The sequence below is a fragment of the Curcuma longa genome, chromosome 5 (genome assembly GCF_044706935.1).
Source record: "Curcuma longa cultivar G26 ecotype Majalengka, Jawa Barat chromosome 5, ITB_CL_G26_1.1, whole genome shotgun sequence".
In the NCBI taxonomy this organism is placed as follows: domain Eukaryota; kingdom Viridiplantae; phylum Streptophyta; class Magnoliopsida; order Zingiberales; family Zingiberaceae; genus Curcuma; species Curcuma longa.
In genome coordinates this window covers 4,050,060-4,077,351 of record NC_133865.1, presented here as the reverse complement: position 1 = coordinate 4,077,351, position 27,292 = coordinate 4,050,060, and the positions used below count along the sequence as shown (strand labels likewise).

At 40.9% G+C, this 27,292-nt stretch overlaps 4 protein-coding genes across 4 annotated transcripts; 1 reads left to right on the top strand and 3 right to left on the bottom strand.

The window, feature by feature from the left end:
* Nucleotides 1-151: 151 nt before the first annotated feature.
* Nucleotides 152-679, bottom strand: LOC141829727 (uncharacterized). The gene has a single exon (XM_074717253.1). It carries the CDS (start codon nt 677-679, stop codon nt 152-154), a length of 528 nt encoding a protein of 175 aa, XP_074573354.1.
* A 2,377-nt stretch (nt 680-3,056) lies between these two features.
* LOC141829726 (uncharacterized) lies at nt 3,057-3,506 on the bottom strand. Its single transcript, XM_074717252.1, has one exon. It carries the CDS (start codon nt 3,504-3,506, stop codon nt 3,057-3,059), a length of 450 nt encoding a protein of 149 aa, XP_074573353.1.
* A 4,876-nt stretch (nt 3,507-8,382) lies between these two features.
* Nucleotides 8,383-9,911, bottom strand: LOC141829725 (uncharacterized). The gene is made up of 5 exons (XM_074717251.1): nt 9,845-9,911; nt 9,509-9,747; nt 9,217-9,435; nt 9,039-9,131; nt 8,383-8,784 (listed from the first exon to the last, which is right to left on the bottom strand). The coding sequence occupies exons 1-5, from the start codon at nt 9,909-9,911 to the stop codon at nt 8,383-8,385; spliced, it is 1,020 nt and encodes a 339-aa protein (XP_074573352.1).
* A 1,861-nt stretch (nt 9,912-11,772) lies between these two features.
* On the top strand, nt 11,773-17,473 carry LOC141829724 (putative beta-1,4-xylosyltransferase IRX14). Its single transcript, XM_074717250.1, has 6 exons — nt 11,773-12,174; nt 13,027-13,091; nt 15,202-15,552; nt 15,665-16,222; nt 17,189-17,258; nt 17,435-17,473. Exons 1-6 carry the CDS (start codon nt 11,773-11,775, stop codon nt 17,471-17,473), a joined length of 1,485 nt encoding a protein of 494 aa, XP_074573351.1.
* The last annotated feature ends 9,819 nt before the right edge of the window (nt 17,474-27,292 follow it).

Below are 27,292 nucleotides of genomic sequence, written 5' to 3'. Positions count from 1 at the left end.
TTCATAATAGAAAAAAATCAGTTTAGTTAAAATAATCAATTTTTAAAAAATTCAAATAAACTATCTGAATTTACAAATTAATTTGGTTCTTTGGTTATTTTGATTGAATCAAAATTTTGCTCACTTCTCGACTTCATAAGTGATGCAAGTGCTATAGGTGATGTGGCCTTAACTCCAAAGTTGCCCTCCACTTGTTGAGATTCCAACTGGAGTCGGAGTAAAGTTGCACCCTAGCCTCTCCCGCCCACTTGGCTGCTTGAAGACTAGCGAGCATTGCTTCGTACTCGGCTTCGTTGTTGGAGGCTCGGAAGTGTAACCGTACTGAGAGCCAGCTCTCTTCCCCCTGAGGAGAAATTAGGAGGACGTCGACTTCGCTTCCCTGCGTAGTGGAGGATCCATCCACATAGACTTTCCAATCTTCTTTCGGTTCACCCCAGGGCACTTCAGCGAGGAAGTCGGCTAGCGCTTGAGCTTTGATGGCAGTGCGAGGTTGATATTGAATATCGTATTCACAGAGCTCTACTGTCCATTTGATGAGCCGTCCCGAGGCTTCGGTCTGAGTGAGTACCTTTCCCAGGTTGCTGTTGGTCAACACGGTGACAAGATGAGATCGGAAATAAGGTCGGAGTCGCCGAGCCGATAGAACTAGAATCCATGCTGATGTAGCTGGTCTCGGCATCTTTTAACAAGTGACTGAAGAAGTAGATAGGATGTTGGATCTAACCTTCTTGCTTGACCAAGACTGAGCTGATAGCCGAGTCGGTAGCCGAGAGGTATACACAGAGTGGTTCGTCGGGCAAAGGTTTCGCCAATCGGGGCAGCTGAATCAGGTAAGCTTTGAGTTCTTCGAAGGCCTTGTCACATTCTTCGTTCCATTTGAACCGTTGAGCTTTCTTCAGGATTTTGAAGAAGGGTAGGCTGCGCTCTGCCGATCGGGAGATGAATCGGGACAAAGCGGTGATGCGCCCTATTAGCCGTTGGGCTTCTCGGAGGTTCCGCGGAGGAGCCATCTGCGTGAGTGCTTGTATTTTTTTGGATTGGCTTCAATTCCTCTTTCAGTTACTATGTACCCAAGGAACTGCGTGACTCAGACGTCGAAGAGACATTTGATCGGATTCAGCTTGAGTCTGTATCGGCGTAGAGTGTTGCAGGTCTCGTCGATGTCGGCTATGAGAGATCCGCCCTGAGCCGTCTTCACCAATATGTCATCGACGTATACTTTGATGTTTCAGCCTTGTTGATGGTGGAAGACTCGATCGATCAATCGTTGATAGGTGGTGCCTATATTTTTCAGTCCAAACAGCATAACAGTGTAGCAAAATGTGTCATCGGCTGTTATAAAACTGATCTTGTCTTGGTCATCTACATCGAGAGGGATTTGATGGTATCCCTGATAAGCATCTAATATACAGATGTATTCACAACCTGCGGTCGAGTCCATCAACTGGTCGATCCACGGCAAGGGATAGCAATCCTTCAGGCAGACCTTATTGAAGTCCACGCAGACTCGCCAATTGTTGTCAGGTTTCAGCATGAGCACCACGTTGGACAACTAAGTCGGGAAGTGTACTTCTTTGATGTGCCCTGCCTTCAAGAGCTTTTGCATCTCGTCTCGGATGATCTTATTCTGCTCGAGGCTGAAGTGTCTCCTCTTTTGCTTGATGGGTCGGGCGCCAGGAAGAGTGTTGAGTCGGTGGACGGCAACAGAAGGAGAAACACCAGTGAGATCATCGGATGTCCATGCAAACACATCCTGGTTCTGAAGGAGGCAAGCGCTGAGTTCTTACTTCAGCTCGGGAGGGAAATCCATGGCTACTTGGACAATCGTCTCGACTTGGCCCGGGCAGACTTGCAATGGCTCCTTGCCTTCGATTTTCAGAGAAGTCGGGGGTCTCTTGAACCGAGTGGATCTTGGCCCCTTGGATTTTTTGATTCTTCTTGGCTTCTGTTCGGACCATGTCCACATAGCACCGCCGAAAAGTCAGCTGATCACCCTGAGCCTCCCAGACTTGGTCTCCTATCGGTAACTTCATTTTCTGGTAATAGGTGGAGACCACTACAGAGAAGGCACCCAGAGTCAGCCTTCCCAAGATCACGTTGTAGATTGAGGGGGCATCCACTATGGTGAAGAATATCCGCCGAGTCCTCTTCAACGTTTCTTCGCCTAATGATATGGCAAGGCTAATCTAGCCGAGTGGCTGTACTTCATTTCCAGTGAATCCAAACAAGGACATGACCATAGGCTACAAGTTGGTTCAGTCAATCTGTATCTAGTCAAAAGCCTTCTTAAAAATGATGTTAACGGAGTTGCCCTTGTCCATGAAGACTCGGGCTACATTGTAGTTGGCGATGGTGGCGTGGATGACTAGAGCATCGTCATGAGGGATTTTAACTCCTTCTAGATCCTGAGGTTCGAACCCCATGGTTGGACCTTCTTCCCTCTTACATTTGCCAACTCCGTATACTTCAAGTTGTCGGCTATGAGCCTTCCGAGCTCGGTGAGAGTCTCCGTCTGTTGCTCCTCCAATGATCATGTGGATGTTGCCTTGGAGAGCATTATGATGATTGTCTTCCTGTATATCTTCGGGGTTGACTTCTTGGTGTCCCCGAGTGTCTTTTGTCCGAGTGGGAGGGAGGGATCGCCTCTGAGATCGGCCTCACTTGTGAGTAGGCCTTGGGGAGAGTGGCGGCGATTCCGGAATTGGTCGCCCCGCCGAGGATCTCTGATGACTCAGTCTGGCTGCTGGTTTTCGAGCGCGCTATTCTGCAGCTTGCCGGAGCTCTCGGGCGTACTGTTGACAATCCTGCGTATCATGACTTTGAGATTGGTGATAAGCGCAAAAGCGAGGCAACCAACGCGAAGCTCCAGTCGGTCGAGTAGCTCGAGCATCCACCGTCTAAATGGTGCGATGGTTGGCTTTAGGGGTTGCGGGAGCTTCTGACTCGGGCCTCTGGAGAGGTTGTGGCAGAGGCCTTCGTTCGGCTCAGCCGGTTGGTGGAGGGTTGTGGATGGGCCCACTATGCTGGTGGGGGTCTGCGTCCTTGCGCCGAGCCGACTAAGCTTCCTCAACGTCGATGTATTTGACTGCTCGGCTTAGCAATATATCGAAATTCTCGGGAGGCTTCTTGATTAAGGACCTGAAGAAGTCGCCCTCGGTTAGTCCTTGAGAAAAAGCACTTACTAGGACTTCGAAGGCGGCTGATGACACTTCTTGCGCCACTTGGTTGAAACAATGTACAAAATCCTTTAGGGACTCGCGGGGCTTCTGCTTGATAGAGAAAAGATCCATAGATGTCTTCCAGTAGGTTTTGCTAGTAGCGAAATGTCTCAGGAAGGAACTTTTGAAGTTGGGGAAGGAGCCAATGGAGGAAGGGGGGAGTCGGTTGAACCATCTCATAGGGGACCCGGCTAGGGTCGCCAAGAAGACGCGACACTTGATGTTGTCCATATACTGATGTAGCAGGGCGGCATTCTCAAACCGTCCTATGTGATCTTCCGAGTCCATAGCCCCCGTGTAGTCGGGAAACTACAGGGTCCGGAAGTGTCAAGGAAGCTCTTCTTCTAGGATTCGGCGGGTGAAGGGGGAACTATCTAACCCACTATCTTCTCCCGGCCACGGCCCTTTTCCCCGAGCAAGATCTCTAGGAGGGGTCTGTTCGATGGCAGACTCCATAGATGCACCATAGTAATCGGCTTCTTGCAGCGGTCTCGTTGAATGAGCTCTCGGGGCTTCCGGGACAACTTGCTGTCGTCGAGCCGGTATCAGAGGGACTTCAGTAGATCTAGTTGGAATTCTTGAAGGAGGAGCCGGAACAGCTTGTTGATTTCAGGAAATGGTGATGTGCCTTCTGCAAGTATACGGAATGTCGTCAAGTAATAAAAAGATATCGAATCCACAGGGACCGTGGAATTGATCACTAAACTAGCACAATAAGAGTGGAGAGATCACGTAGTTTGAGTTGGTGTGGGGAAGAGAGAGTGTAGTCGAGCTCCTAAACCTCAAACAGAGAAAAATCAACTATGACAGATTGGGGAAAACGATCCTAGGACTTCGGATTCCTCGAGATTATGATTGATTGACTATGGATCCTTCACCATTCCTCAATATTTGCACATTTGCAGGGATTCTAACCAAAATATCCAATTAGACCTCGTCAGGTTTCCTCGGAATAAAATCAATGGCGTTCTAGTGTTACGATTGTCAGTTTGAGATGACCCCAGATAGCCTGGTTATAGCTCTCCCGCTGTCACCCGGGCACTCCAGCATACTACTAGTGTCCTACCCTCTGTCACAGGGTACCCATTTAAGGACCTCTCCCTAACAATCAATAACCATTAGTTATCCCTCACAAAGATTCATTATAGCCTAAAGATTTCCTCGGAAGGTCCGGTTAAAGGTTCACCTTCTGTCACAAGGCACCCCGGTCATACGATCCTAAGAATCCTCAAAACCACAATTCACCCTTATCCTCATAGACTCAATACCATTCATAGACATATTATCAAACAAGCACAAGACACAAGTCCATAAAGCAATATGCACACATATATCATTGAACATGGTAAACAACAAATCCACAAGTTCAATCATCCATAACACCTCGATTCCTCCTACATCCTAGAATCTAGAGGACTACTCCATAACGGAGGAATTACAACATGAAGAAGATTTGAAATAATACATTTTATATCCTAAAATCCAAGATGGAAAAAGGAAATAAAACTTATCAAGGTAGGTCTTCTTCTCCGCCTTGCAATCTCCTCGTTGACGGTGGATGGAGGCGATGGAGTAATCCCGGACGGATGGATGGATCGTCGATTCTTGCTCCGGAAGGCGGCTTCGGTGGCTCTCAATCACTCCTAGGGTCTCTCCCAAGGTCTCCCCCCTTTCTTAGGGCTCTTTAAAGAGGGTATTTATATGCCCCCTCTAATTACCCTACTCCACACGGCAGGCACGCCGTGTGCCTTCGTCACACGGCCGTGCCTGGGAGGCACGGCCGTGTGCTGTCGCTTCTCTGGAGAATAGACACGGTCGTGCCTGTGGGGCACGGCCGTGGCCAGTCGGGGTTCTGGAAATCGGCACGGTCGTGCCTGTGGGGCACGGCCAGGGGCAGCCGCGGCTCTGGAAAAATGGCACGGTCGTGCCTGTGGGGCACGACCATGCTCTGGCTGGATGCTGGAGCGAAGGCACGGTCGTGCCTGTTTGGCACGGCCCCTGGCAGTTGGTTCTGCCTGGTGGAAAGTTGCCTGGTGGGCACGGTCATGTGTTGGTTCTGCCTGTGAAGAAGCACGGTCGTGCCCTGGGGGGCACGGTCCCTGGAGGAATGAGACACGGTCGTGCCTGGGAGGCACGACCCTGTCTTGCCTTGTCTTCAATTACTTCTCCGTCTCGCCTTTTTCGCTCCATTTCCGTCCTGCAAATACATAAACACACGAGCAGACCTCCGAACTAGAAAATGGAGAAAATCATGCCTAATGCACAGATAAAGGATGCAATGAACGTAGGAAATAGCATGAAGTACAGAAAGATGTGCAATTAAAGCATAAGAAACATATGTATACCCTACGCACATCACACCCCCAGACTTAAACTTTTGCTTGTCCTCAAGTAAAAATCCCGCGTCTAGATTCAGATAAAAATATAAAGCAGTATAGATATCCTAAGCACATCGGTCTAATCTTATCAAACAGAAGCAATGGTAAGCATGATACTCAAAATCATCAAAACATGCACTACAAGAAAAAATGTTCGTCGCTAAAGTCGTCGCTATAAGCTTGTCGCAAATTAATATTAGCGACGAATTATCTATATTTCGTCGCTAACATTAGCAACGAAATCATAATCGTCCCTAATTCAACAAATTTCGTCGCTATATTTAGCGACGAATTATCTAAAGTTCGTTGCTAATGTTCATCCGATTAGCAACGAGTTTTAAAAATATCGTCGCCTAAAATACTAAGCATTAGCGACGAATTTAGGAATTTCGTCGCTAACATCCGGATTGGTTGAACGGTAAGATTTCAAGTTTTAGCGACGAAATAGGCTGTTTCGTCGCGAACATATTTCGGGTGTTAGCGGCGAAATAGGGAATTTTCGTCGCTAACTCTCAAATTTCGTGAACGAAATCATTCCGGGTTTTAGCGACGAAATAGGATTTTTCGTCGCTAAGTTTATGTTTAGCGACGATTTTTTAATGAAATCGTCGTTAAGTTAGCGACGAAATCCGCTATTTTCGTCGCTAACTTCCGGTTTTCTTCTGCCCAGCCCGTATTTTTTCTCTGATATCCTGCTGAAATACAATCAAAACACACTCAAACAATCAAAACACACTCAAACGACGCTCAATCCATAACAATATATATCTTAACACACTCAATCCATAACAATATATCCAATACATTCAAAACACACTCAAACCATAACAAGTTCACTCAAAATACAATCAGTGCAGTAATTCAAGTGCAGAACCAATTCAAGTGCAGTAATTATATTACAATACAGTAATTAGTTCAAATACAGTTTTGGCTGTATTAGTTCAAATACAGTTTTGGCCCAGGTGGCCTAATCATGGTAGGTGAAATGGAACTGAAGAGGTAAGAGCCCAGAAAATGCTGTATACCTGAAAAGAGAACAACCAATAATTAGATCAAAACCAAACAAACTGTTCAACCAAGTATCCTGCTCAAAACAAAACAAAACTGTTTAGCCAGTTATTCTACAGGAAGATTTATGTCGTTAAGAACGACACTGAATGTGCCAAGAATACACATGATAACTAGAACAATTCATCAGAGAGAAGAAAATCAGACAAGACTCCAACTACACGTTAAATGCGAGGTCCATCTTATTAGTGATTTTATCAGTGATCATTGGCCATGTGAAAGTTTTATCAAAGTTTTACCCTCTTCATGCATTCAGAAAGGAATTTAGTATCTGTTAAAGTTGTTGATGTAATTTAATTAACAAAGGACAGCTTGCTCTATAAGGATACAATTTGTGCAATACAAGTAGTAATAATTGCCAGGAGAGACAATATAGACCCAAGCAAGTTAAGCTGCAGATCTGTCACAGTTGCAATTCCAACACCCAATAGAAGAATGGAAAGGGAAAATTGAATACTTCGGCTGCAGTTTCAAAAATAAAAAAAGGCAAATAAATTATATGTTATCTCAGAAAATCATTATAGCAGAATGCACTGACAAGAAGTTCGCCATTCATGAAAAAAAAAGCATAATCAGTAGCTATTTAAGAAGATGATATGATCTCTAATACAAGACAAATAAGAACAGGACAAATCATAATACATCCACAGCAACTTTTTTGTATTTTAAAACAAACTCGCGACATATTAACAGACATAAATGACAGTTATTGCAATCACCATTCACTAATAATAATAACCACCTTCCCTAATAAAGACTCGAACGTGACTTTGGAGGGTAATTTTACCTCTAGCATCAAAGTGGCTTACTGCAAGTTTAACAGCTGAAATCACATTGTCATTTCAAGTAAATAACTGTGTAATTGATGACTTAAAAATATTATTTCCTATTCCAATTTACTTATTTATTAGTGTAAATTATTCTTCCAAGTCAAAAGAACATTTCTACAGAAAAAAATCAATTATCTCAAGTTCTCAACTAGGTTTTGTTGCAGCACAGAGATTCAAATCTCTATCTCCACTCCCTAACAAGGCATCAGACTTTTAGTCAACATGTCAATAATCCATGCATTGCACAAACATACTTTGATATTATTGTACTATTTCTTGAACATGGTACAGTAGGTCTTTTGTACTGCAAATTTAATTAATTCATACATAAAATGATAAAGATCATTCTAGAAGTTAATGAAAATGATACTACAATGTTTGAACTTAAAGAAACATTTATTCATACTTGCATAACCTAGGACATATTTTCTTATGTGATCAATACAGCAACATAAATGAAAACATATTTAGTTGAACAAAAAAATAAAAGTTCAATTATATTTAATATATACTATCAAATATTCAAGAATTTATAAATAAAAAAGCAAAGTAATTAATATTTGAAATCAACAAAGTTTGAGCGTGCAAGTAAGATCTCTTAAAACCATTTAGTCTTATGTATATTTAAATATGCATGTCATAACAGACCTTCCTTCTCCTACAAAAATATATTTGTTTAAATCAACCTTAAGGATCAAATGTTAAATAAGAAAAACTAATTATATGCATCTTGATGAATACCCAAGTAATAGCATCTGATTGGGCCTTAAATGCCCGAAGAACAGAACAGTATGCTTCCTGCTCAAGTTGATGTATTAGGCTCTCTCTCTCTCTATATATATAGTAGGAAACTCAGATGATGGTTAAGATTTAACTTACCGTCACAACCTAAGGTGCAGGGGGAGGTGGAGCTGAAGAAGAATCATGGATTAAAGATTGTAGCGCTCCAGGTGCCAACTGATTAAGAATTTGTTCAAATATATCTTGTCTGGATCTCATTGCTTGCAACTGATCTTGGGTGCTTGCTAACTGGAGTCGGGTGTTCGTTAACTCTACTTGGGTGGATTCAAGTTTTTCACGCAACGCTGCATTAGTGCTTCTAGATGATGAGGTGGCATCTGAAGAAGTGGACCTAACTGGCTTTGGCCCACTTCCAAGTCCTCTAATATAACCAGAGCGTGTACCGAGGACTTGATCACAAACTGTATCGGCAACTTGTACTGCATCGATGTCATTTCCACTAGTTTCTTGTGTCTGAACATATTCATCACGCAGTCTCACCATATCATCCTAAGAATAACAAATATGTTAAAATATCTATAAATTTAATTCTACACGATTAATAATAAATTTAGTAAATTATAAATAACTTACGTATGCAGTTGCGGCCCTCTCCCCAACCCACCCTTTTGACGTGCTGTAATGAGTTTCATTAAAGACGGTAATCCGATCTTTTCGCTGTGACTGATCGATCTGAAAAAATTAATATGTTAATATTGTAATTCATACATTATATATACGATAGTTATACAATTTATACTTACACCGTCATAACTGTATTGAATAAATGATTTAGAGCCTCCCCGATGATTAAATGGAAGTTTTGCCCGATTTTCAACATTTTTTGCAGATCGTGCCTATCATACAAAAAATCATATTCATATGAATAATATAATGCAAAGACAACAAAATAGGTACATTAGAATAAGTTACCTGAAATGCTTCTGACTCAAACAAATCACACATATAGTGCCAATCAGCTTCTATCTCACAAAACTCAGTTGGCATATGTTGCCGCCGCTCGATAGGAGGAAGGTGCAATAGCTTTTTATAATGGGTATGCATTTTACTTCGATTATCTCTATATCTTGCGCTCATTAATCTGTCCGTCTCCTTTCTAACAGACGATGGACCCTCCTCAAAGCTAATATCAAAAGCAGCCTGAAAAAATAAATAATATAAATTTGGCATGTGATTAATAATAAAAATGTAATTAAAAATTATTAGTACTTACTGATAATCGATCATATATCATATTCTTCCTATCAGCGGGGATATGCTTCCAACTCTTAATTTGTAACGGAGCAAACTTCTTTATTGAAACACCCAACTCAGTCATAAATGCAGCTGCATTGGGGCCAATCGGATGGCCATCGCTCTTACGGAAGGTAATGGGTAATCTACCCCGCTCCTCGATCTGGCGTCGCAGCCGATCAGAATGTGTACCACGTGTCTCCCTACGTAACGGTCGGCCTGTAGATGCAAAAGAATTAAGAATTAACAAATGAATTACTTTAACAAATAACAAAGTAAATAAACCTTTTGTAATTTAAATACAGCAAAAACTAACCAGAAGGAGAACTATCATCATCTGGTGTAGGCACGACCGGTAGATGCTCAATCCTCTTAGGTGGCATGACTGTAAATTTAAAAGTTAATTTTATAATACTTTTTCTAAGACCATCTCTTCCACCTACAATAGTTATTATCAAAATAGGTTTAAAAATAATGATTTAAAAACACAACTTGTTAGGAGTTAAATTTTTATCGAATAGTACAGATAAAAAATAAATATTTTTTAAAAAATAATTTTTTGAAAATAAAATTGAATATAAATTATAAATAAGTTTGATAAAAGAAAAGAAATTTAAAGATCATTTGATTAAAAAAAATTTAAAATTAATATATCTACAATAAAAAATTAGAAAAACATGGACAATCAATCATACGTTTAATCTTTATGATATAGTAATTATATTTTTATTTTATAAGAATTAGTGATTAATTATAATTGGCACATTTTCTATCAAAACAAGTTTATAAAAAAAATCTTGACTTTTCTTGTTATAATAAGGAAATAAATATCCTAAAATTAATAATTTTAAAGAAAATAAATTAACAGGCCCATGTCAGATAAAAGCTGGGGTGTTGTTTCGACAGTAGGTTCTTATCAACATAGTGGTACCGTGCCTCCAAAAATCTCATAGGGGGTTCTTTGATATGAGATTGTTTCAGCGATAGGGTCATTCACTATAAAAAGTTTATCCAAGACAGTTTAAAATGAGATAGAAATGAAGTGTTAGGCAATTACGCTTGCAGTCAAAGCGTGAGAGTTGCATGCCCTAGGGTTTCATCTTCATCTTGTTCGCCACCGCCGCCGATGCAGCTGCTATTGGTGGGGGAGGAGGGCGAGCTGGAGATGTCGGAACAGGGCCCTCCAGTGGGTGGAAGTCAGCCAACGTCGGTGACAAACCATGCTCCATATATTTCACATCAGACTGGTCAAGATGGGGCTACAAGTGTCGTTGGACAATCCCCTTTGCGAAGGAATTGGGCAGGGCTTTTCAAGAATGATTGCAACGTCATGAAAGCTATGGGTCTAGATTAGTATAAAGCGAAAAAAGCATGGTTAGAGTTCAACTATGATGATATTGATAGTGTGGAAGAATCGGTTGGCTATTGTCTTGTAGGTTGTTTCATGGGAAGGCATCTGGGCAGAGACGGGGTGCGTATCATTGGCTCCAAATGGAGGATTCTCCACTGGTATTTCATGCATAAAAGTGGATGGGTGGTGTTCCATTTTAACAAGGAAGAAGACAGGGAGACAGTGCTACATGGCGGACCTTATTTCATCTTCGGTATTCCTCTATTCTTGAAGATTGGTTGAGACTTGGCAGAAAGACCAAGGTGGTTGAGCCGAAATGCTTTATGTTGGAGGAGCGAACCAGTGAGGACGAGTCCAATTTTGGACTTTAGAAGAAGATGGACGATATGTTCCATCGTGGATATGAAATACATGAGCTCCCTCTAGATTGTTGGTCACAATTGGTGTTAAGCAAAGTTGGCTTTGAGGTGGACAAACCATTGTACATGGATAGCTTGACGCGCACGTGAGAACGATTCGATTATGCATGGCTAATGGTGGAGATTCCTACCTTTGGAGAGCAAATTCATGGCTTTGAGGTGGGCAAACCATCCGGATAGCTTGACGTGCACAGCGAGAGAAATATTACTCTTCCAACAGAGGTTTAAGTGGACTTGAAGATCATATATGAGATGACTCCTGTGTTTTGTCAAGAATGCAAAAAGATGGGGCACCAAACGGAGACTTGTCAACGAAGGGAGGAGCAGGTTGGACAGCAGCATACTCGGGCTGAGCACCAACCCTGAACTGATCCAAATGCACATGATCAAGGGCGGCCACGATCTTAATCGACTAGGGGTCGAGGGCGGCAAAGAACAAGGTATCGAAACTGTACAAGGTCGAGGTGGAGGCCAATGCAACAACAACCAAATGTTAAGGTGCTGGAGGCTCAAGAAGGACTTGTGATAGTTTTGAGATGCAGCTTAGTCCCGGTGGCTATTGTGCCCCCGGATGATAGACATGTTGAGCAGCAAGGTACAGGTACGAGAGCGCCACAGCAGCCCACACAAGTGGTGGGGAGGAATGAAGAATTATGTACAGCAAGAAGAAGTGGTCAACCGGCTATAAGATCTAGTAGTACAACTGACCTTTACAGGTGGGGGAGTTCCTCCTCCTCCTCTTCGTCATTTGATGCATTATGTGATGGTATACCGGCTGGTGAGGATCGTTGTACAACATTGGAGGCATCTATATCCTATATAGTGCCTCCAGCTACCTTAGCAACTGCAAATGCGGACAATGGGAGTAGCACACTGGTTACCAATGATTGGACGAACCCTAAACCCTAAACACTAGGCACGAGCAGCCTAAAGAGGTGGACAATAAAGGTGGCTTCATGGAATATTAGGGGCTTCCACAAGCCTCTTAAGCATGGGGGAGTGCAACATCTTCTCCAAAAAAAACATTCAGGTTTTGGTATTATTGGAGACAAAGTTAAATGTTCACTCTTTAAGCCCAATTTTACAACAAAGGTTCTCAGGTATGGCGGATGCACATAACTTTGATTTTTCTAGTTTTGGGCAAATATTACTTCTATGGGATTCCCAGAGGGTGAATTTTGACATGTTCGTTGTTGTATTTCTAGCAGGAGCTTTCCGGTCACTTTTATATATGGGCTTCATTCTATTATCACAAGGCGGCCATTATGGGAAGCGCTTATGAATTTGGGGGACTCTATTTATACTCCGTGGATGGTTATGGGGGATTTCAACACTTTTCTATCCATCGATGAAAAATAAGGGGGGGGGGGCACCAGTCACCAATCATGAAATGAGGGATGTGTAGATTTTTTCCCAAGCATGTGGATTTTTGAACCTTCGATCAATTGGAACTTGTTTCATATGGTCAAATGGTACAATATCTTGTAAGCTTGATCGAGTTTTGGTTAATTCATTTTAGTTTATGACAGCTTTTGATGCATACACGGAGTTTATGACATCGGGTTGTCTCTCTGATCATTCTTGTGTCATAGTGCATACATTGGGAAAGAGCTGGCCGAATAGATCTTTCAAGTTTCTCAATATGTGGACATTGCACAAAGATTTTGAGGCAGTTGTAAGAGACTCATAGACAAGGAGAATTTTTGTCACATTTTGGAACTTTCACAGAGAGCAAAGGAGGAGTTGGTGGTGGTTCAACAGGGTATTCTTGATGGCAATCTAGCACCTTTGGAGTGTAGTAGTATTTAATTTGGAAACAAGCCAATCGCTTAGCCGAGGTGGAAAGGCAATTTTATCAACAACGGGCCAAGAATGCATATCTAAGGAGTGCGGACAAGTGTACCAAGTTCTTTCATGATGTGGTAAAGCGAAACAATATGTGTAATGCTATTATTACACTCCTAAAGTGAAACGGTTGTAGGACCGATGCACGTGAGAGGGGGGTGAATCACGTGTCTTTTTAAAATTCTTTTATATTATTTAATCAGAGTTAAAAGAAACGTGCTTTGAAAAGCATGCGTAGCGAAAAGAGAATACGAAGCGATAAAAGAAAATAAGTACGAAAGACACAAGTAATTTTTTTACTTCGTTCGGAGATGTTGGCGACTCCTACTTCGAAGGCCCAGGTCCCTTGGACCTTTCCGTTGGGCAATCCACTAAGTCTCTCTACCGGTAAACTCCCGATAGAGTAGTCGAATACAATGAGAAAAAGTGTGACAACCCCACACTTTTAACTTTTAAATAAGTGTAAAAATAAATATTAAAAAAAACTTCTTCGTTACCCAACAATAGAAGATTCTGGACGAGCTCGGATGTTGGGGGTGATCTTTCGGCAGAAGTTGGACGTGGTCATGTCAAAGCTCGGGCCGCCGTAGAAGAATGACGTTGGTCGAAGTTGTGTGATTCATGCACTGACCGCAGCTTTATATAGGCACTATCAAGTTTATCTAGATCTGCAAATATTTAAAAAAATATAAAACTTGATCCACACCTAGCAGTTTATCTTATCTAGGATCAAAGAATAATTCAAATAATATATATATATATATATATATTATATTATATAGAAATTTTATCCTCCTTAAATAATTATTATAGGAATAATTTTATCATTTAATAAAATTTCAGATTAGAAAAATAAATAATAATAAAGATTAATTTTGTAAAGTTCACATGCAAAATTAATTTTATCTATATATCAAATAAACTCTATAAAATAGATTTAGTATAATAATAAAATATACTAAAATACAGACTATTTAAAATTAATTAGATCCTGTCAATCCAGATCAAGATCTAACTAGGCCTCAACTTAGATCACCCAAGTGGGTCTAAAGTTGGACCGCGTTTAAAGTTCCAAAATGGAACTCGTCATCACTGGTTCGCTCCTCCAGTGACTTACCTTAGCGCAAATTTACTAGACTTCTCTAACCCACCAGGTCTTTTGCTAAGGCTCAACCACCATGGTCTTCTTGCCAAGTCTCCACCAATTTGGTCTTCAGCCAGTTGTCAGGCCTCGCGGATCCAACTGGACTTCCTGCCAGGACTCAACCATTCTGGACTTCAGTCTGCTGTTTGGTTCTAAATCTTTCAACCCTGCACACTTAGTAAGAAGGTTAAACCCATAACAAACCTAACTTTAACCTATTTGTCATTCATCAAAACTTGAGTTAGACTGTTAGTGCAAACTGCACCAACAATGAAACGGTGATCAAACGGAGAGTATAGAGGAGGTTGCGGAGGAGTGCATGGATTATTTTCATGGTTTGCTTGGACATGTTAGAGAGGGTAGCAACTTGGGCGACATGGACACACTACAAGAAAATCGGTCTTTAACAACACTCAAAAGACATCGGTTTTGCCATAAAACCGATGTCTTTTACTTTTTTACAACGGTTTTAATAAAAACCGATGTCTTTGAGAGGTTGATGGGAGACTACGACATCGGTTTTTAGAGGATACAACAACGGTTTTAAAACTGTTGTCTATGTCCGCCTACAACAACGGTTTTTGAATACTACGACAACAGGTTGAAAACCGTGGTCTATTTGCGCTTTCAACAACGGTTTTGAAAGATATAACAACAATTTAAAACCGATGTCTATTTACGCTTTCAACAATGGTTTTGAAAGCTATAACAACAATTTAAAACCGTTGTATATTTTCGTTTTTTCTTTCCCTCTCTCCCTCCAAATATTTCTTCCACCACACGCTTCCAAATCTTAGGTTTTTAATGGTAAACCCCATTTAATTGCGCCGAATAACTTTTTAACCTCGGTTTCATCTGCATTCCGAATCACGCCCCTTCCTCACAAACCCGAGCCCTGCTTCTTCCTTCTCCAGCGTCTACCGCCGCCGCCCTACCTCATCTTCTTCCTCCTTCGTAGCCAGAGTACAGCAGGAGCAGCGCCTCCAATACGGAGTGAAGAATCCCCGCCCCATTCTAGTCATCACGCCGACCTATGCCCGCACCTTCCAAGCCCTCCATCTCACCGGCCTCCTCCACTCTCTCATGCTTGTCCCGCACCCCCTCACCTGGCTCGTCGTTGAGGCCGGCGATCTCTCCAACGAGACTTCCGCGATCCTCTCCAGCTCCCTCGTTCCTGTTCTCCACCTCCCCTTTCGCGAGCAGATATCGGTTGTCTGGAGCGACAGACACCGCCTCGAAGCCCGGATGCGCCTCTACGCCCTCAAGTGTGTGCCCTTTCGGCCCGATTGTCGCCTCTTCCTCTTCCAAGATAGTTTGTTTTTTTAAATAATAATAATACTTTATTATTCATTGCGAACTTTGTTTCTTCGAAATCAGAGTTATCCGGGAGCGAAGATTGGACGGGATCGTCCTGTTCGCAGATGACAGCAACGTCCACACCATGGAGCTCTTCGACGAGATCCAGAAGGTGGAGTGGATGGGCGCGGTATCGGTGGGAATTCTAGCGCATTCCGCGGCTCCCGAGACTTCATCGCGGAAGCAACAGCGGGAGGGAGAGAAGGAACTCTCGCATTTGCCGATCCAAGGTCCGGCCTGCAACTCCTCGGGCCACTTGATCGGCTGGCACACCTTCAACACCTTACCGTATGCGAAAAAAGCTGCCATCTTCGTGGGCGAAGGAGTGACTGTGTTGCCTTCGAAGCTCGAATGGTCTGGTTTTGTGATTAACTCGAGATTACTATGGAAGGAGGCGGAGGGGAAGCCCAATTGGGTTCGAGATCTTGATGATGTTGGGATTAACGGGGAGGAGATCGAGAGCCCACTTGATTTGCTGAAGGATGCGACGTCAGTTGAGCCACTAGGTAACTGCGGGAAGAAGGTTCTGCTCTGGTGGCTTCGGGCTGAAGCACGTTATGATAGCAAGTTCCCTACTAGGTTAGTTTTGCTAATTCACAATCTTTTTTTTTTGTTTTCCTTTGTTCCTCTTAACTAGTTCATATTTCTGAGCTAATTGGTTCTTTAGGATAACTAAATGCAGTTGAAATTTTCAAATCCAAAGCCCTGATAAAAATTTGGCAACCAAACTATCTCAGTAACGCTGCTCATTCCTTTTGGTTTAAAAGTTCTATCTTTTCCTCCAGAAATTTTTTAGTAAAATTCCTAGTCTTGATATGAAAAATATTTCGAAAGAATTTGCTTCATTGGTGTCTCTTTATATCATTATCATATAACTTAATATAATGTATCTAATGTAGGACTTAATCAAATAGTTACCACTTTTGCTTCAAGAACATATAAATAACTAAACCTAGAATGACTCCCAGTCGATGATAATGCCATGATCCAGCCTACTTAGAATATTTGGAGTTAACTTTCATGGCCATGATACTTGACTCATTTAGGACTTATAAAGCTTTCCAATTAGTCTATGCTTCGCATTATAGAGCTAAGTTGGGGTGTGACTAGGGTAAGGTGGGCACTTGTCTATCCTCAATGTCCCTTGCCATGATACTTGACTATCCTCAATGTTGAAAAGGAGATTGTTTATTTGTTGGATCCTCTTAGACACCGCATCCATGATCAAGATTGAAAATATGTGGTCAACATGTAAGTTTTTTAGGTTCTTTTCTTAACTTTGTTGACATTGTATATCACTCTCACTTGCATATTTTGAGAACTTGTGCGATTGCATGCACTAATTATATCTCTTTGAGTAGTTTTCATTGGATTTTGACTATCCTCAATGTTGAAAAGGAGATTGTTTATTTGTTGGATCCTCTTAGACACCGCATCCATGATCAAGATTGGAAATATGTGGTCAACATGTAAGTTTTTTAGGTTCTTTTCTTAACTTTGTTGAAACATGTTCTTTTCTTACAATAAACTCTTATATGCATGAAGGGCCTTGACATTGTATAATGCGGAGGCGGGAAGGAAAGGGAAAAAACAACCAACATGGGAAGTTGTCAAGGTATGTCCTTGTGATTAGCAACTGTTTCACTATCCTCGAATGAGTTATTTAAATACGTAGTTTTAACATAGGCTCCTCAACAACCGGATGCGAAGCACTGTGTGAGGAGCACTGTGTGAAGGCTGCTGCCAAAAGTTCTTGGCTGAGATTTGATCTTAATTCCAAACTTTTTATAGAGATCTGTGGATGACTGTTTAAGGAATTGTAGCTACTGATCAACTTCCAGCGTTGTTGCATCGACTAACTTGACCTGCATATCAGAATTATTTTACTTTTGTTACTTTTATTGTCTCTGTGATAGAAACACAAATTTTTGCACTAAAGCAGGAGCACTAGCAGGATTACAGATATTTGTATTAGTGATGAATGTTCTTATTCATCAGTTGAAAATGTTGTTACACTATCAGCTGTTCTTCAATTTCTTGGCTGCCTCATGATTTGTTTTGCTGTAAAATTGGGAACACTATCTGTTTCTTTATATGAATTAATTCACTGCCTTGATATATCAAATTTAACTATATTGTGATTTAGGACGATGGAGAGCAGCTGTTGTTTTTGTGATTGGTTTATGGATGCTGGATCTGGCTAACAATACAGTTCAAGTATGTTTCTACAAGCTCATCTATGCTTCCATTTATGCATTGCCCTCGCTTGGGATCCACAATCTGCTGATGATGCCGAAACATGTCCTCACCAAGGCATCCTTGATTCCCTCTATGTGAGTATTGAACTAACTTCTTTGCCATGAAAACCATGTTCAGTAATGTCCGATAAATAAATGCCCTAAAGAAAATGTTGTTACATATGCAGTATAGCTCATTATATTCATTTAGTTGAGATCGTGACTATCTATCTCATTTCTCAGCAACGAGTTTTGTGTCAATATAATGATTGCCAAGGCAAATTATGTAGTTACTTACAATTTATAACCTTTCAATTTGAACTTTGCAAAGATTTGAATTCATTCTCAATTTTGTAAGCTGGGTGCTTAAATTGAGCAGAGTTAGACGAGGCATACAATTTGATGCTACGGAGAGCATCCAAGGAAGAACAGAATGGAGTGAATGGAGTCTACGGAGAGCATACAAGAATTTAAGCTTGCTGGTCCAAGTCTGTTCCAAGTAAGTGAATGGAGTGGCTCATGATTCATTGCTATGCTAGATGGAGATTTTGTTTACTTTTCCCTTTTGGATTTGTATCTGTAGAAGTACAGCAGTCAAAAGGTTATTTGTAAACGTTGAGGATTCTATATTAGTTCCTTCTGAGGATGAAAACAATGTAATATGTTGCAAGAAGAATAATTTTTGTTAGTTACTTTTGATTATTTGTAAATATTGAGGTGATTAAATATATCGGTGCTTTTGTATTTGTGATTTGTTTGATGAATTTATAATGTTATGATAATTTTGTCATCTTGCTTGATCATAATTTACAAACAACATAAAAAAAATAAGTGTTATTACAACAGTTTTAAATTCAATGACATCGGTTTGGAAGTGTTGTCGTTAAGTGATATTACATCGGTCGAAAACCGTTGTTAAAATTGATGTTAAACATATATTACATCGGTTTTACACCGTTGCAAAACCGATGTCGTTGTGATATTACATCGGTCGAAAACCGTTGTTAAAATTGATGTTAAACAGATATTACATCGGTTTTACACCGTTGCGAAATCGATGTCGTTGAGTGATATTACATCGGTTTTACAAACCGATGTCGTTGATCGGTTACAAACCGATGTCGTTGAGTTGTATTACATCGGTTACAAACCGATGTCTAAAATGTCAGACCTTTTACAACGCCTTCATAGACATCAGTCTATTTTCTCATAGACATCGGTTTTCCACCGATGTCTATGACTGTTTTTGTTGTAGTGACAGCATGTGCCGGACACTGTTGAGGAGCCAAACTGAGGAACTTTGCAAGCCAGTGGAGGTGGAAGAAATACGGGCTGCTGTTACACGACGTTGGGAATGGAAAAGCCCCGGGTCCGGATGGATATGGTTCAAAATTCTTTCTCTGCTTGGATATTATTGGTAACGATTGAGTTGCAGCTGTGCAAGAATTTTTTCAGAGTGGCAAACTGCTCAAGCAATGGAATCACTCTTTGATTTCACTTGTGCCGAAGGGCGATCATGCGGTGAGTGTTACAGATTTTAGACCAATTTCATGCTGTAATGTGGTTTATAAAATCATCTCAAAGATACTTGTTGGGCGATTACCGGTTGTCTTGGAATTCTTATTAGATTCGGCACAAATGACTTTCATTAAAGGAAGGTCTATTGGTGACAACATCTACTTGACTCAAGAGTTGCTTCGTAAGTATGCAAGGAAGCGGGTTTCTCCTCGGTGCATGATTAAAGTGAAAGAAAGCGTGTGATATGGTTAATTGAGAATTCCTTCTTTCGGCACTTGTTGGTTTTGATTTTCCTCAACAATTTTGTAATTGGATTAAGGAATGCATTACTACAGTTTCCTACTCTATATCTTTGAATGGTGAGGTGTATGGTTTCTTTAGTGGAAGGCGTGGCCTTCGGCAAGGGGATCTATTTTCTCCTTTATTATTTTGTCTATGCATTGATATATTGTCCCGAAAACTTCGTGGCATTTCCCACTTTTGGATGCTATCACTCGAATGATTAATGTGTGGCCCAAGCACATGTTATCTTACGTCGGTAAATTAGAATTGGTAGGCACGGTTCTTCAAGGTATGGTATGATTTTGGCTACCTATGCTACCAATTCCAAGTGGGGTAATTGAAAATATCAAGACTATTTGTTGAAGTTTTGTGTGGTCTTCTAAGTGGCCTCCTATCTCTTAGTCTAAAATTTATCTATCAAAGAAGGATGGAGGCTATGGTCTTTGGGATCTCCACGCATGGAATGAAGCTTTGCTAAGTAAGATACTTTGGAACATATAATCTCGGAAGAATTCTCTATGGGTGAATTGGGTGCATCATCATTATGTTAAGAATGTAAATTTTTGGACATGGAATGCAAAGCTTTCGGATTCTCCTCTAATTAAAAGATTTATTGAAATCTGAGACAAGATTATCCATAGATCAAATGGTGTGGGGAGGGCTAGTATGGCTATGATAGATTGGTTTGTTGGTAGAAAAAAAGGAGTTTCTAATGCTTATCATTTTTTCATGCCACGGGGTTTGGAGGTTGCTTGGAGTCTAGTGGTGTGGAGGTCAGAAGTTATGCTTAAGAATTGATTTATCTTGTGGATGTTAGCAAATGAACACTTGAGAACCAATGATCGTGTGGAGTATGAGCCTAACAAGTTGTGTGAGTTATGCCAACTTCATGAAGAAACCAACCACCACTTGTTTTTTAAATGTCCCAAGGTTTGTGAGGTATGGGGCATGGTCAAGCATTGGCTCATTATTGGGTAAAATTTTACTTCTTTTGAGGAGATGCAACAGGTTCTTGGGCGACATTGCAAGAATGGGCGACGGAAAATCAAGGTGTGCTACCTCGGCATCCTCAACTTGATATACTATATATGGGAGGCATGAAATTGAAAGTGTTATCAAGATATTATCCCAAATTTTGATTGAATTTTTCGCAGAGTATAAGTCCATGTGTATCGATATGTAGATCTCAAGCCACGGTAGCATCCAAGTTGCCGGTGACTCTGTTCCTTAGATGAGATTGGTTTTGTGGACTATGGTGCTTTGTATGGCCTGTAGATGAGCATGTAAGTATTGTGATGTGTGGACATATGGAGCTATGGTGTCTAGGTGTTGATGGTGTCATGGGTTTGATGTAGTTTCTTGTATGATAGGTCATATATGTGAGCTTAAAGGCTAGTGTTGTCTGGGCTATGATGCTGGTCTTTTAATTGTACATTTAAGGGGTCTAACCTCTTTTATTTTATCTATATATGAATCATTTTTTAAAAAATAAAAAATCAGATTAAAAATATTTAAAATTGGCGTATCTATAATAAATTAAAAAATTAAAAACTATGGAATAGATGAGAAATTATCTTTTCTTTATGAGGATTTGTAATCTAGACAATAAACAAGCCAAACCGGGATAAATTTTATGGAGTTCAGGATTATTTAATAAAATAACCAAGTCAAGTCTAATCTAAATGAACTAAGCCGTCGAAATAGTTATCATGTTAGTTAAAAAAAAATATTAGATAATTGAACATATATTTTGATATTGATAAAAAGTTTAAAATTAAGCATTTAAGATTTAACATATTCATTAAGTGTGCAGATGACTAAATAAGAAAGTCATGATCGATCGGATAGACAATGAAAATCTTAACGGATTAAATGGACTCCACATCAAATTGAAAAAGCCTAGATGGAGCACCCTTGTGCTGCTGCGCCCTCCGCCATGATTTCCAACTCAACATGCCTTAAAATGGAATACAAAAAGAACACCATGTTCTTCAACCTTGGCTCTAGTCAAGATTGATTAGATGCTAAGTAAGGGTGAAGTTCCGACAGGTAAAGATTATCTGGATATTAGGCGATGGAAAGTCTTGACAAGTCAATATTAATCGGATATCGGATAAAGAAAGTTATGGTAGGTTAATGCCAACTTGATACAGGAGGACATGATGAGAATTCGACTTTGATAAAGTTGAAACATGAGTATTAGTCGATTGATAGTGATGCGGAAACGATAGAATAAACTTTTGAATGCCATAATTTTTTTATTCAAATATTAGAACAAGGCGATCGTTGATGTGAAACAGAGCTGGTTTAGAGATATATTTTGTTATTCGATATCAGTCGATTGATCATGGGTATCAATCTATTGATGTCGATCAAAAGCAATTAGAGGTAAATCAAATTCGATTACTTAATTTGATTGATGGATTATAACTGTCAACTAATGACAGTTACAACGAACAGAAGCAAGTCAAATTTGATTGCTTAAGTCGATTGATGAGTTGCATCAATCGATTGATATCGATCGAAAGTCGAACATAAGTATATCAACTCATATGCTTGATTCAACTTATAGAATTAGTCGACTGATGTTTAAATAATTGACTGTTGTTCAAATAATTGATAAAATCAAATAAATTTCAGAAGGTTTAAAGGTCAACAAGTCAGAGACCATATCAATCGACGATGAGTAAGATTAGTCGAATGATAAGCGGAAATCAACTCGACCTAAAGGCTTTAAAAGGAGTTTTTCACAACCATGGCTAGTTCTTGGAAGTTTTGGAGCAAATTACTATTGCATTTTTGGTTCAATAAAAAATAATTTCAATCAATCGACTGATGTGGTTGAAATTCTCTGATTTTTACCCTTTCTTGACTATTTGCACATCCTATGACCTACTAATTTTTGTCATATGCGCTAGAAACATTTTTATGGTATATAGGATTAATCATACATATAATTTAGGCTCCACAAAGCCATTGTTGGTGTGTGTTATAGGGGGAGTAGGGATTTAGGGGGAGCGTTTGGGTTAAACATGGAATTTTGAAAAGAAAATCAAATCCAAAACCTAGGATTTAGAAACATCTCATGTTGATTTCTAAACATCCTAGCACTATCTATTGGTAGGAAATCATTTCCCTTATCATTGGTGATACTAATCTTCTTAAAGTTTTAGAATTTCATATTTTTTGATATATAGTATCAAAAAATATTTTAATAAGGAAAACTTTTTCAAATTATTTTTCCATGATTATATATGATGTAAGTAATTACAGTATAAAAATTTCATAATTTTTTTGACGAAAACTGAATTACTTATGAATTACTTTGAAAAATAAGTTTTCAGATATCAGTCGACTGCTTCAGATACCAGTCGACTGATGTCACTGTTTTGATCCGTTTCTTGATAATTGGACATCCTTTGCCCTCTATTAATTGATGCATGCTCTAGGAGCATATTATGGTCTATAGGAATGTTCAAAATCTACAACTTCGATGTACACAACAAATTGTTGGTGCATTAGGAAGTAAGGCTTTAGGGGGAGTTTGTGCCAAAAGTTGGTCATTTTTACAAGTTAAGCTCCCTCTTGGGTTTTTATTCTATATGTTTTTGATTCTACCTCTTTGGATTCCCATGTTTTTGATGGTTGACAAAAAAGGGGGAGAATGAATTGGTTAAAGTTAGGTTTAACGTTATTCATGATTTAATGCTCATACTGATCATGCTTATTGATACCTATTGATTCATTATGCTTATGAATGGTTATTGATTCATTTTCACTGGAACAAATTGTTGTTATTTAATACATGTTATTTTAAAGACCTAATTTAAATGAATTTTTGCCAAACATCAAAAAGGGGGAGATTGTTGGTGCAATCTTGCCCCAAGTGAATTGGATTTTAATGTTTGGCTAAAATGAATTTAAGTTAGGCAATGTTGGTGATCTAACGTGTGTGAATTGAGTTCACAGGAAAGTCCAGGTTGGAAGACTTGGCAAATGGTGAAGTCTCGGAGGCGCGACCTCTTGGCAAATGATGAAGTCCCGGAGGCGCGGCCTCTTGGCGAATGGTGAAGTCCCGGAGGCGCGGCCTCTTGGCAAAGGTGAAATCCCGGAGGCGCGGCCTCTTGGCAAAGGGAGACTTAGCACGACGAAGCTGAGGGAAACGTCTCAAGCTAGTGCAAGGAAGAGCACGAGGCTTGTGGAAGACGTTTGAAGGTTTGCGTCAAGGCTAAGGGCTAAAGAAGAAGCTGAAAGGAGAGTTTCAGCTTGATCAGTCGACTGCACTATTGGTGCAGTCGACTGGTGGTTGATCAGAAGCACACACAGAGGTTTCAGATGGATCAGTCGACTGGTACTGTTCATCAGTCGACTGATAGACGACCATTGAGCTGACAGCTGGAGAATTAAATGCAGATGAAATAGCCGTTGAAGCCCATCAGTCGACTGACCCTTGGAGCAGTCGACTGATGTCGAGAATCTTATAAAAACATAGTTTGACGATTGGAGAATGTGTGGTTTTCATTCTATCATCTCTGTAAGATCTTCAAGTGTTGTCTTTCATATTCCTCTTCCTCTAAACTTCACTACACATCTTGTGAAAGGAAGAGATCGATTTGTCAAGGTTTCCCCGCCTTCAAAGAGTTCTTTGAGAAGGAGATTTTTCATAGTGGAAAAGGTTGTCTGTGTGTGTGGATCCTTGGACTAGTCACCTCATTGAGGTGGATACCAAGTAAACAAACCGGGTTAGCGATTGTGATCTTCTCTTTGCTTTTATTTTTGCTTCCGCTAACGATTTCACTGGAAAACTCAAAAATCACTATTCACCCCCTCTAGCGAACGCATCGGTCCCAACAAGAATAAATGGAAGCAATGTATAAAAGAAAGAAAAACTCTTAATGTAAAAGCTTAGTAAAAAATTACGCACGATCCCCGACAACGGCGCCAAAAACTTGATGTGTCTTCCGTAAGTATACAGAATGTCGTCAAGTAATAAGAAGATATCGAATCCACAGGGACCTTGAAATTGATCACTAAACTAGCACAATAAGAGTGGAGAAATCACGTAGTTTGAGTTGGTGTGGGGAAGATAGAGTGTAGTCGAGCTCCTAAACCTCAAACAGAGAAAAATCAACTATGACAGATTGGGGAAAACGATGCTAGGACTTCGGATTCCTCGAGATTATGATTGATTGACTATGAATCCTTCACCATTCCTCAATATTTGCACATTTGCAGGGATTCTAACCAAAATATCCAATTAGACCTCGTCAGGTTTCCTCGGAATAAAATCAATGGCGTTCTAGTGTTACGATTGTCAGTTTGAGATGACCCCAGATAGCCTGATTATAGCTCTCCCGCTGTCACCCGGGCACTCCAACATACTACTAGTGTCCTACTCTCTGTCACAGGGTACCCATTTAAGGACCTCTCCCTAACAATCAATAACCATTAGTTATCCCTCACAAAGATTCATTATAGCCTAAAGATTTCCTCGAAAGGTCCGGTTAAAGGTTCGCCTTCTGTCACAAGGCACCCCGGTTATACGATCCTAAGAATCCTCAAAATCACAATTCACCTTTATCCTCATAGACTCAATACCATTCATAGACATATTATCAAACAAGCACAAGGCACAAGTCCATAAAGCAATATGCACACATATATCATTGAACATGGTAAACAACAAATCCACAAGTTCAATCATCCATAACACCTCGATTCCTCCTACATCCTAGAATCTAGAGGACAACTCCATAACGGAGGAATTACAACACGAAGAAGATTTGAAATAATACATTTTATATCCTAAAATTCAAGACGGAAAAAGGAAATAAAACTTATCAAGGTAGGTCTTCTTCTCCGCCTTGCAATCTCCTCGTTGACGGTGGATGGAGGCGATGGAGTATTCCCAGACGGATGGATGGATCGTCGATTCTTGCTCTAGAAGGCGGCTTCGGTGGCTCTCAATCACTCCTAGGGTCTCTCCCAAGGTCTTCCCCCTTTCTTAGGGTCTTTAAGGAGGGTATTTATATGCTCCCTCTAATTACCCTACTCCACACGGCAAGCACGCCTTCGTCACACGGCCGTGCCTGGGAGGCACGGTCGTGTGCTGCCGCTTCTCTGGAGAATAGACACGGTCGTGCCTGTGGGGCACGGCCGTGGCCAGTCGGGGTTCTGGAAATCGCACGGCCGTGCTTGTGGGGCACGGCTAGGGGCAGCCGCGGCTCTGGAAAAATGGCACGGTCGTGCCTGTGGGGCACGACCATGCTCTGGCTGGATGCTGGAGCGAAGGCACGGCCGTGCCTATTTGGCACGACCCCTGGCAGTTGGTCCTCTGATGGAAAGCACGGTCGTGCCTGGTGAGTACGGTCATGTGTTGGTTCTGCCTGTGAAGAAGCACGGTCGTGCCCTGGGGGGCACGGTCCCTGGAGGAATGAAACACAACCGTGCCTGTGAGGCACAGCCCTGTCTTGCCTTGTCTTCAATTACTTCTCCGTCTCACCTTTTTCGCTCCATTTCCGTCCTGCAAATACATAAACACACGAGCAGACCTCCGAACTAGAAAATGAAGAAAATCATGCCTAATGCACAGATAAAGGATGCAATGAATGTAGGAAATAGCACGAAGTACAGAAGGATGTGCGATTAAAGCATAAGAAACATATGTATACCCTACGCACATCAGTCGCTAAACATGATCTTGTCAAAAAGATATGGAATGATCAAGATAAAAGTCTCATCGTTGACATACGCTCGTAAGGTCATTTCGCACGTGGGTGTCAAAGCGGCAATCATAATTATGGAGTATGGGACGGTCAGAAGGAATGATGGGAGTGACGAGGTCGGGCACCGTGATGGTCGTTCGGCGTAAACCTTAGCCGAATCCGAATGAGGGTGAAGTAACTGAGCCGATTGAGAGGCCGCAAGTTTGCAGAAGGAGTCGACCTGTGAGGCGACTTGAATAAGGGTTCGGCTCGGGGCAGTGCCTTGGACACCAAGGAGTGGACCTTGTGAGGAATCGACTACATAGGAGGAATCAGCTACATAAGAGGCGACTTGAATAAGGGTTCGGCTCGGGCGGTGCCTTGGACACCAAGGAGTCGGCTCCGTGTTCCATATTCAAACCGCATCTGGATGAAGAGAGACTCGGCTCCCGGGGAAAGAGACACGAGTCGAGAACCGACTCGGGCCAGCCTTGGAGTTGATAGATATGAACTGACATAGGAGTCGGATCGACTGGCCAAGCCGCTTCCTCACTCCCTCGGTCCACACTCATAACCACCCATAACAATTACCAACAACTTCATACATTCTTATTATCCACAGACAATCATAGAGATGGCTCATCTTCACCGTTTCATTGTTGCTTATATTGTCCTTGTATTTGTTATCATCCCCATGATCTCATGCAATACCAGAAGAGGTTACGTGTTCGCCTTAGTCTTTAACATTATCTTCATCTGAAATTGCCACCATTTTAGAGTCAACACTTTTTTCACATGTTAGAGTTTTTAATGCAACCATGCCCAAGTAATTGAGTTTCACTAGATTATTTTGATGCGATTAATCAAGTTGATTTTATTTTATATTTCTAATATGTTGTACAAGTGTA

Excerpts from the sequence above, each read along its gene's own strand:
- LOC141829727 (XM_074717253.1), bottom strand. The coding sequence starts at position 679 with ATGCCGAGACCAGCTACATCAGCATGGATTCTAGTTCTATCGGCTCGG.
- LOC141829724 (XM_074717250.1), top strand. The coding sequence starts at position 11,773 with ATGCAACAACAACCAAATGTTAAGGTGCTGGAGGCTCAAGAAGGACTT. Across the intron at positions 12,175-13,026 it reads ACAATGGGAGTAGCACACTG|AGAGCAAAGGAGGAGTTGGT; the intron begins GTTACCAATGAT and ends GAACTTTCACAG. Across the intron at positions 15,553-15,664 it reads ATGCGCCTCTACGCCCTCAA|AGTTATCCGGGAGCGAAGAT; the intron begins GTGTGTGCCCTT and ends CTTCGAAATCAG.
- LOC141829725 (XM_074717251.1), bottom strand. The coding sequence starts at position 9,911 with ATGCCACCTAAGAGGATTGAGCATCTACCGGTCGTGCCTACACCAGAT. Across the intron at positions 9,436-9,508 it reads TGATATATGATCGATTATCA|GCTGCTTTTGATATTAGCTT; the intron begins GTAAGTACTAAT and ends TTATTTTTTCAG. Across the intron at positions 9,132-9,216 it reads GTGATTTGTTTGAGTCAGAA|GCACGATCTGCAAAAAATGT; the intron begins GCATTTCAGGTA and ends TTTGTATGATAG.
- LOC141829726 (XM_074717252.1), bottom strand. The coding sequence starts at position 3,506 with ATGGACTCGGAAGATCACATAGGACGGTTTGAGAATGCCGCCCTGCTA.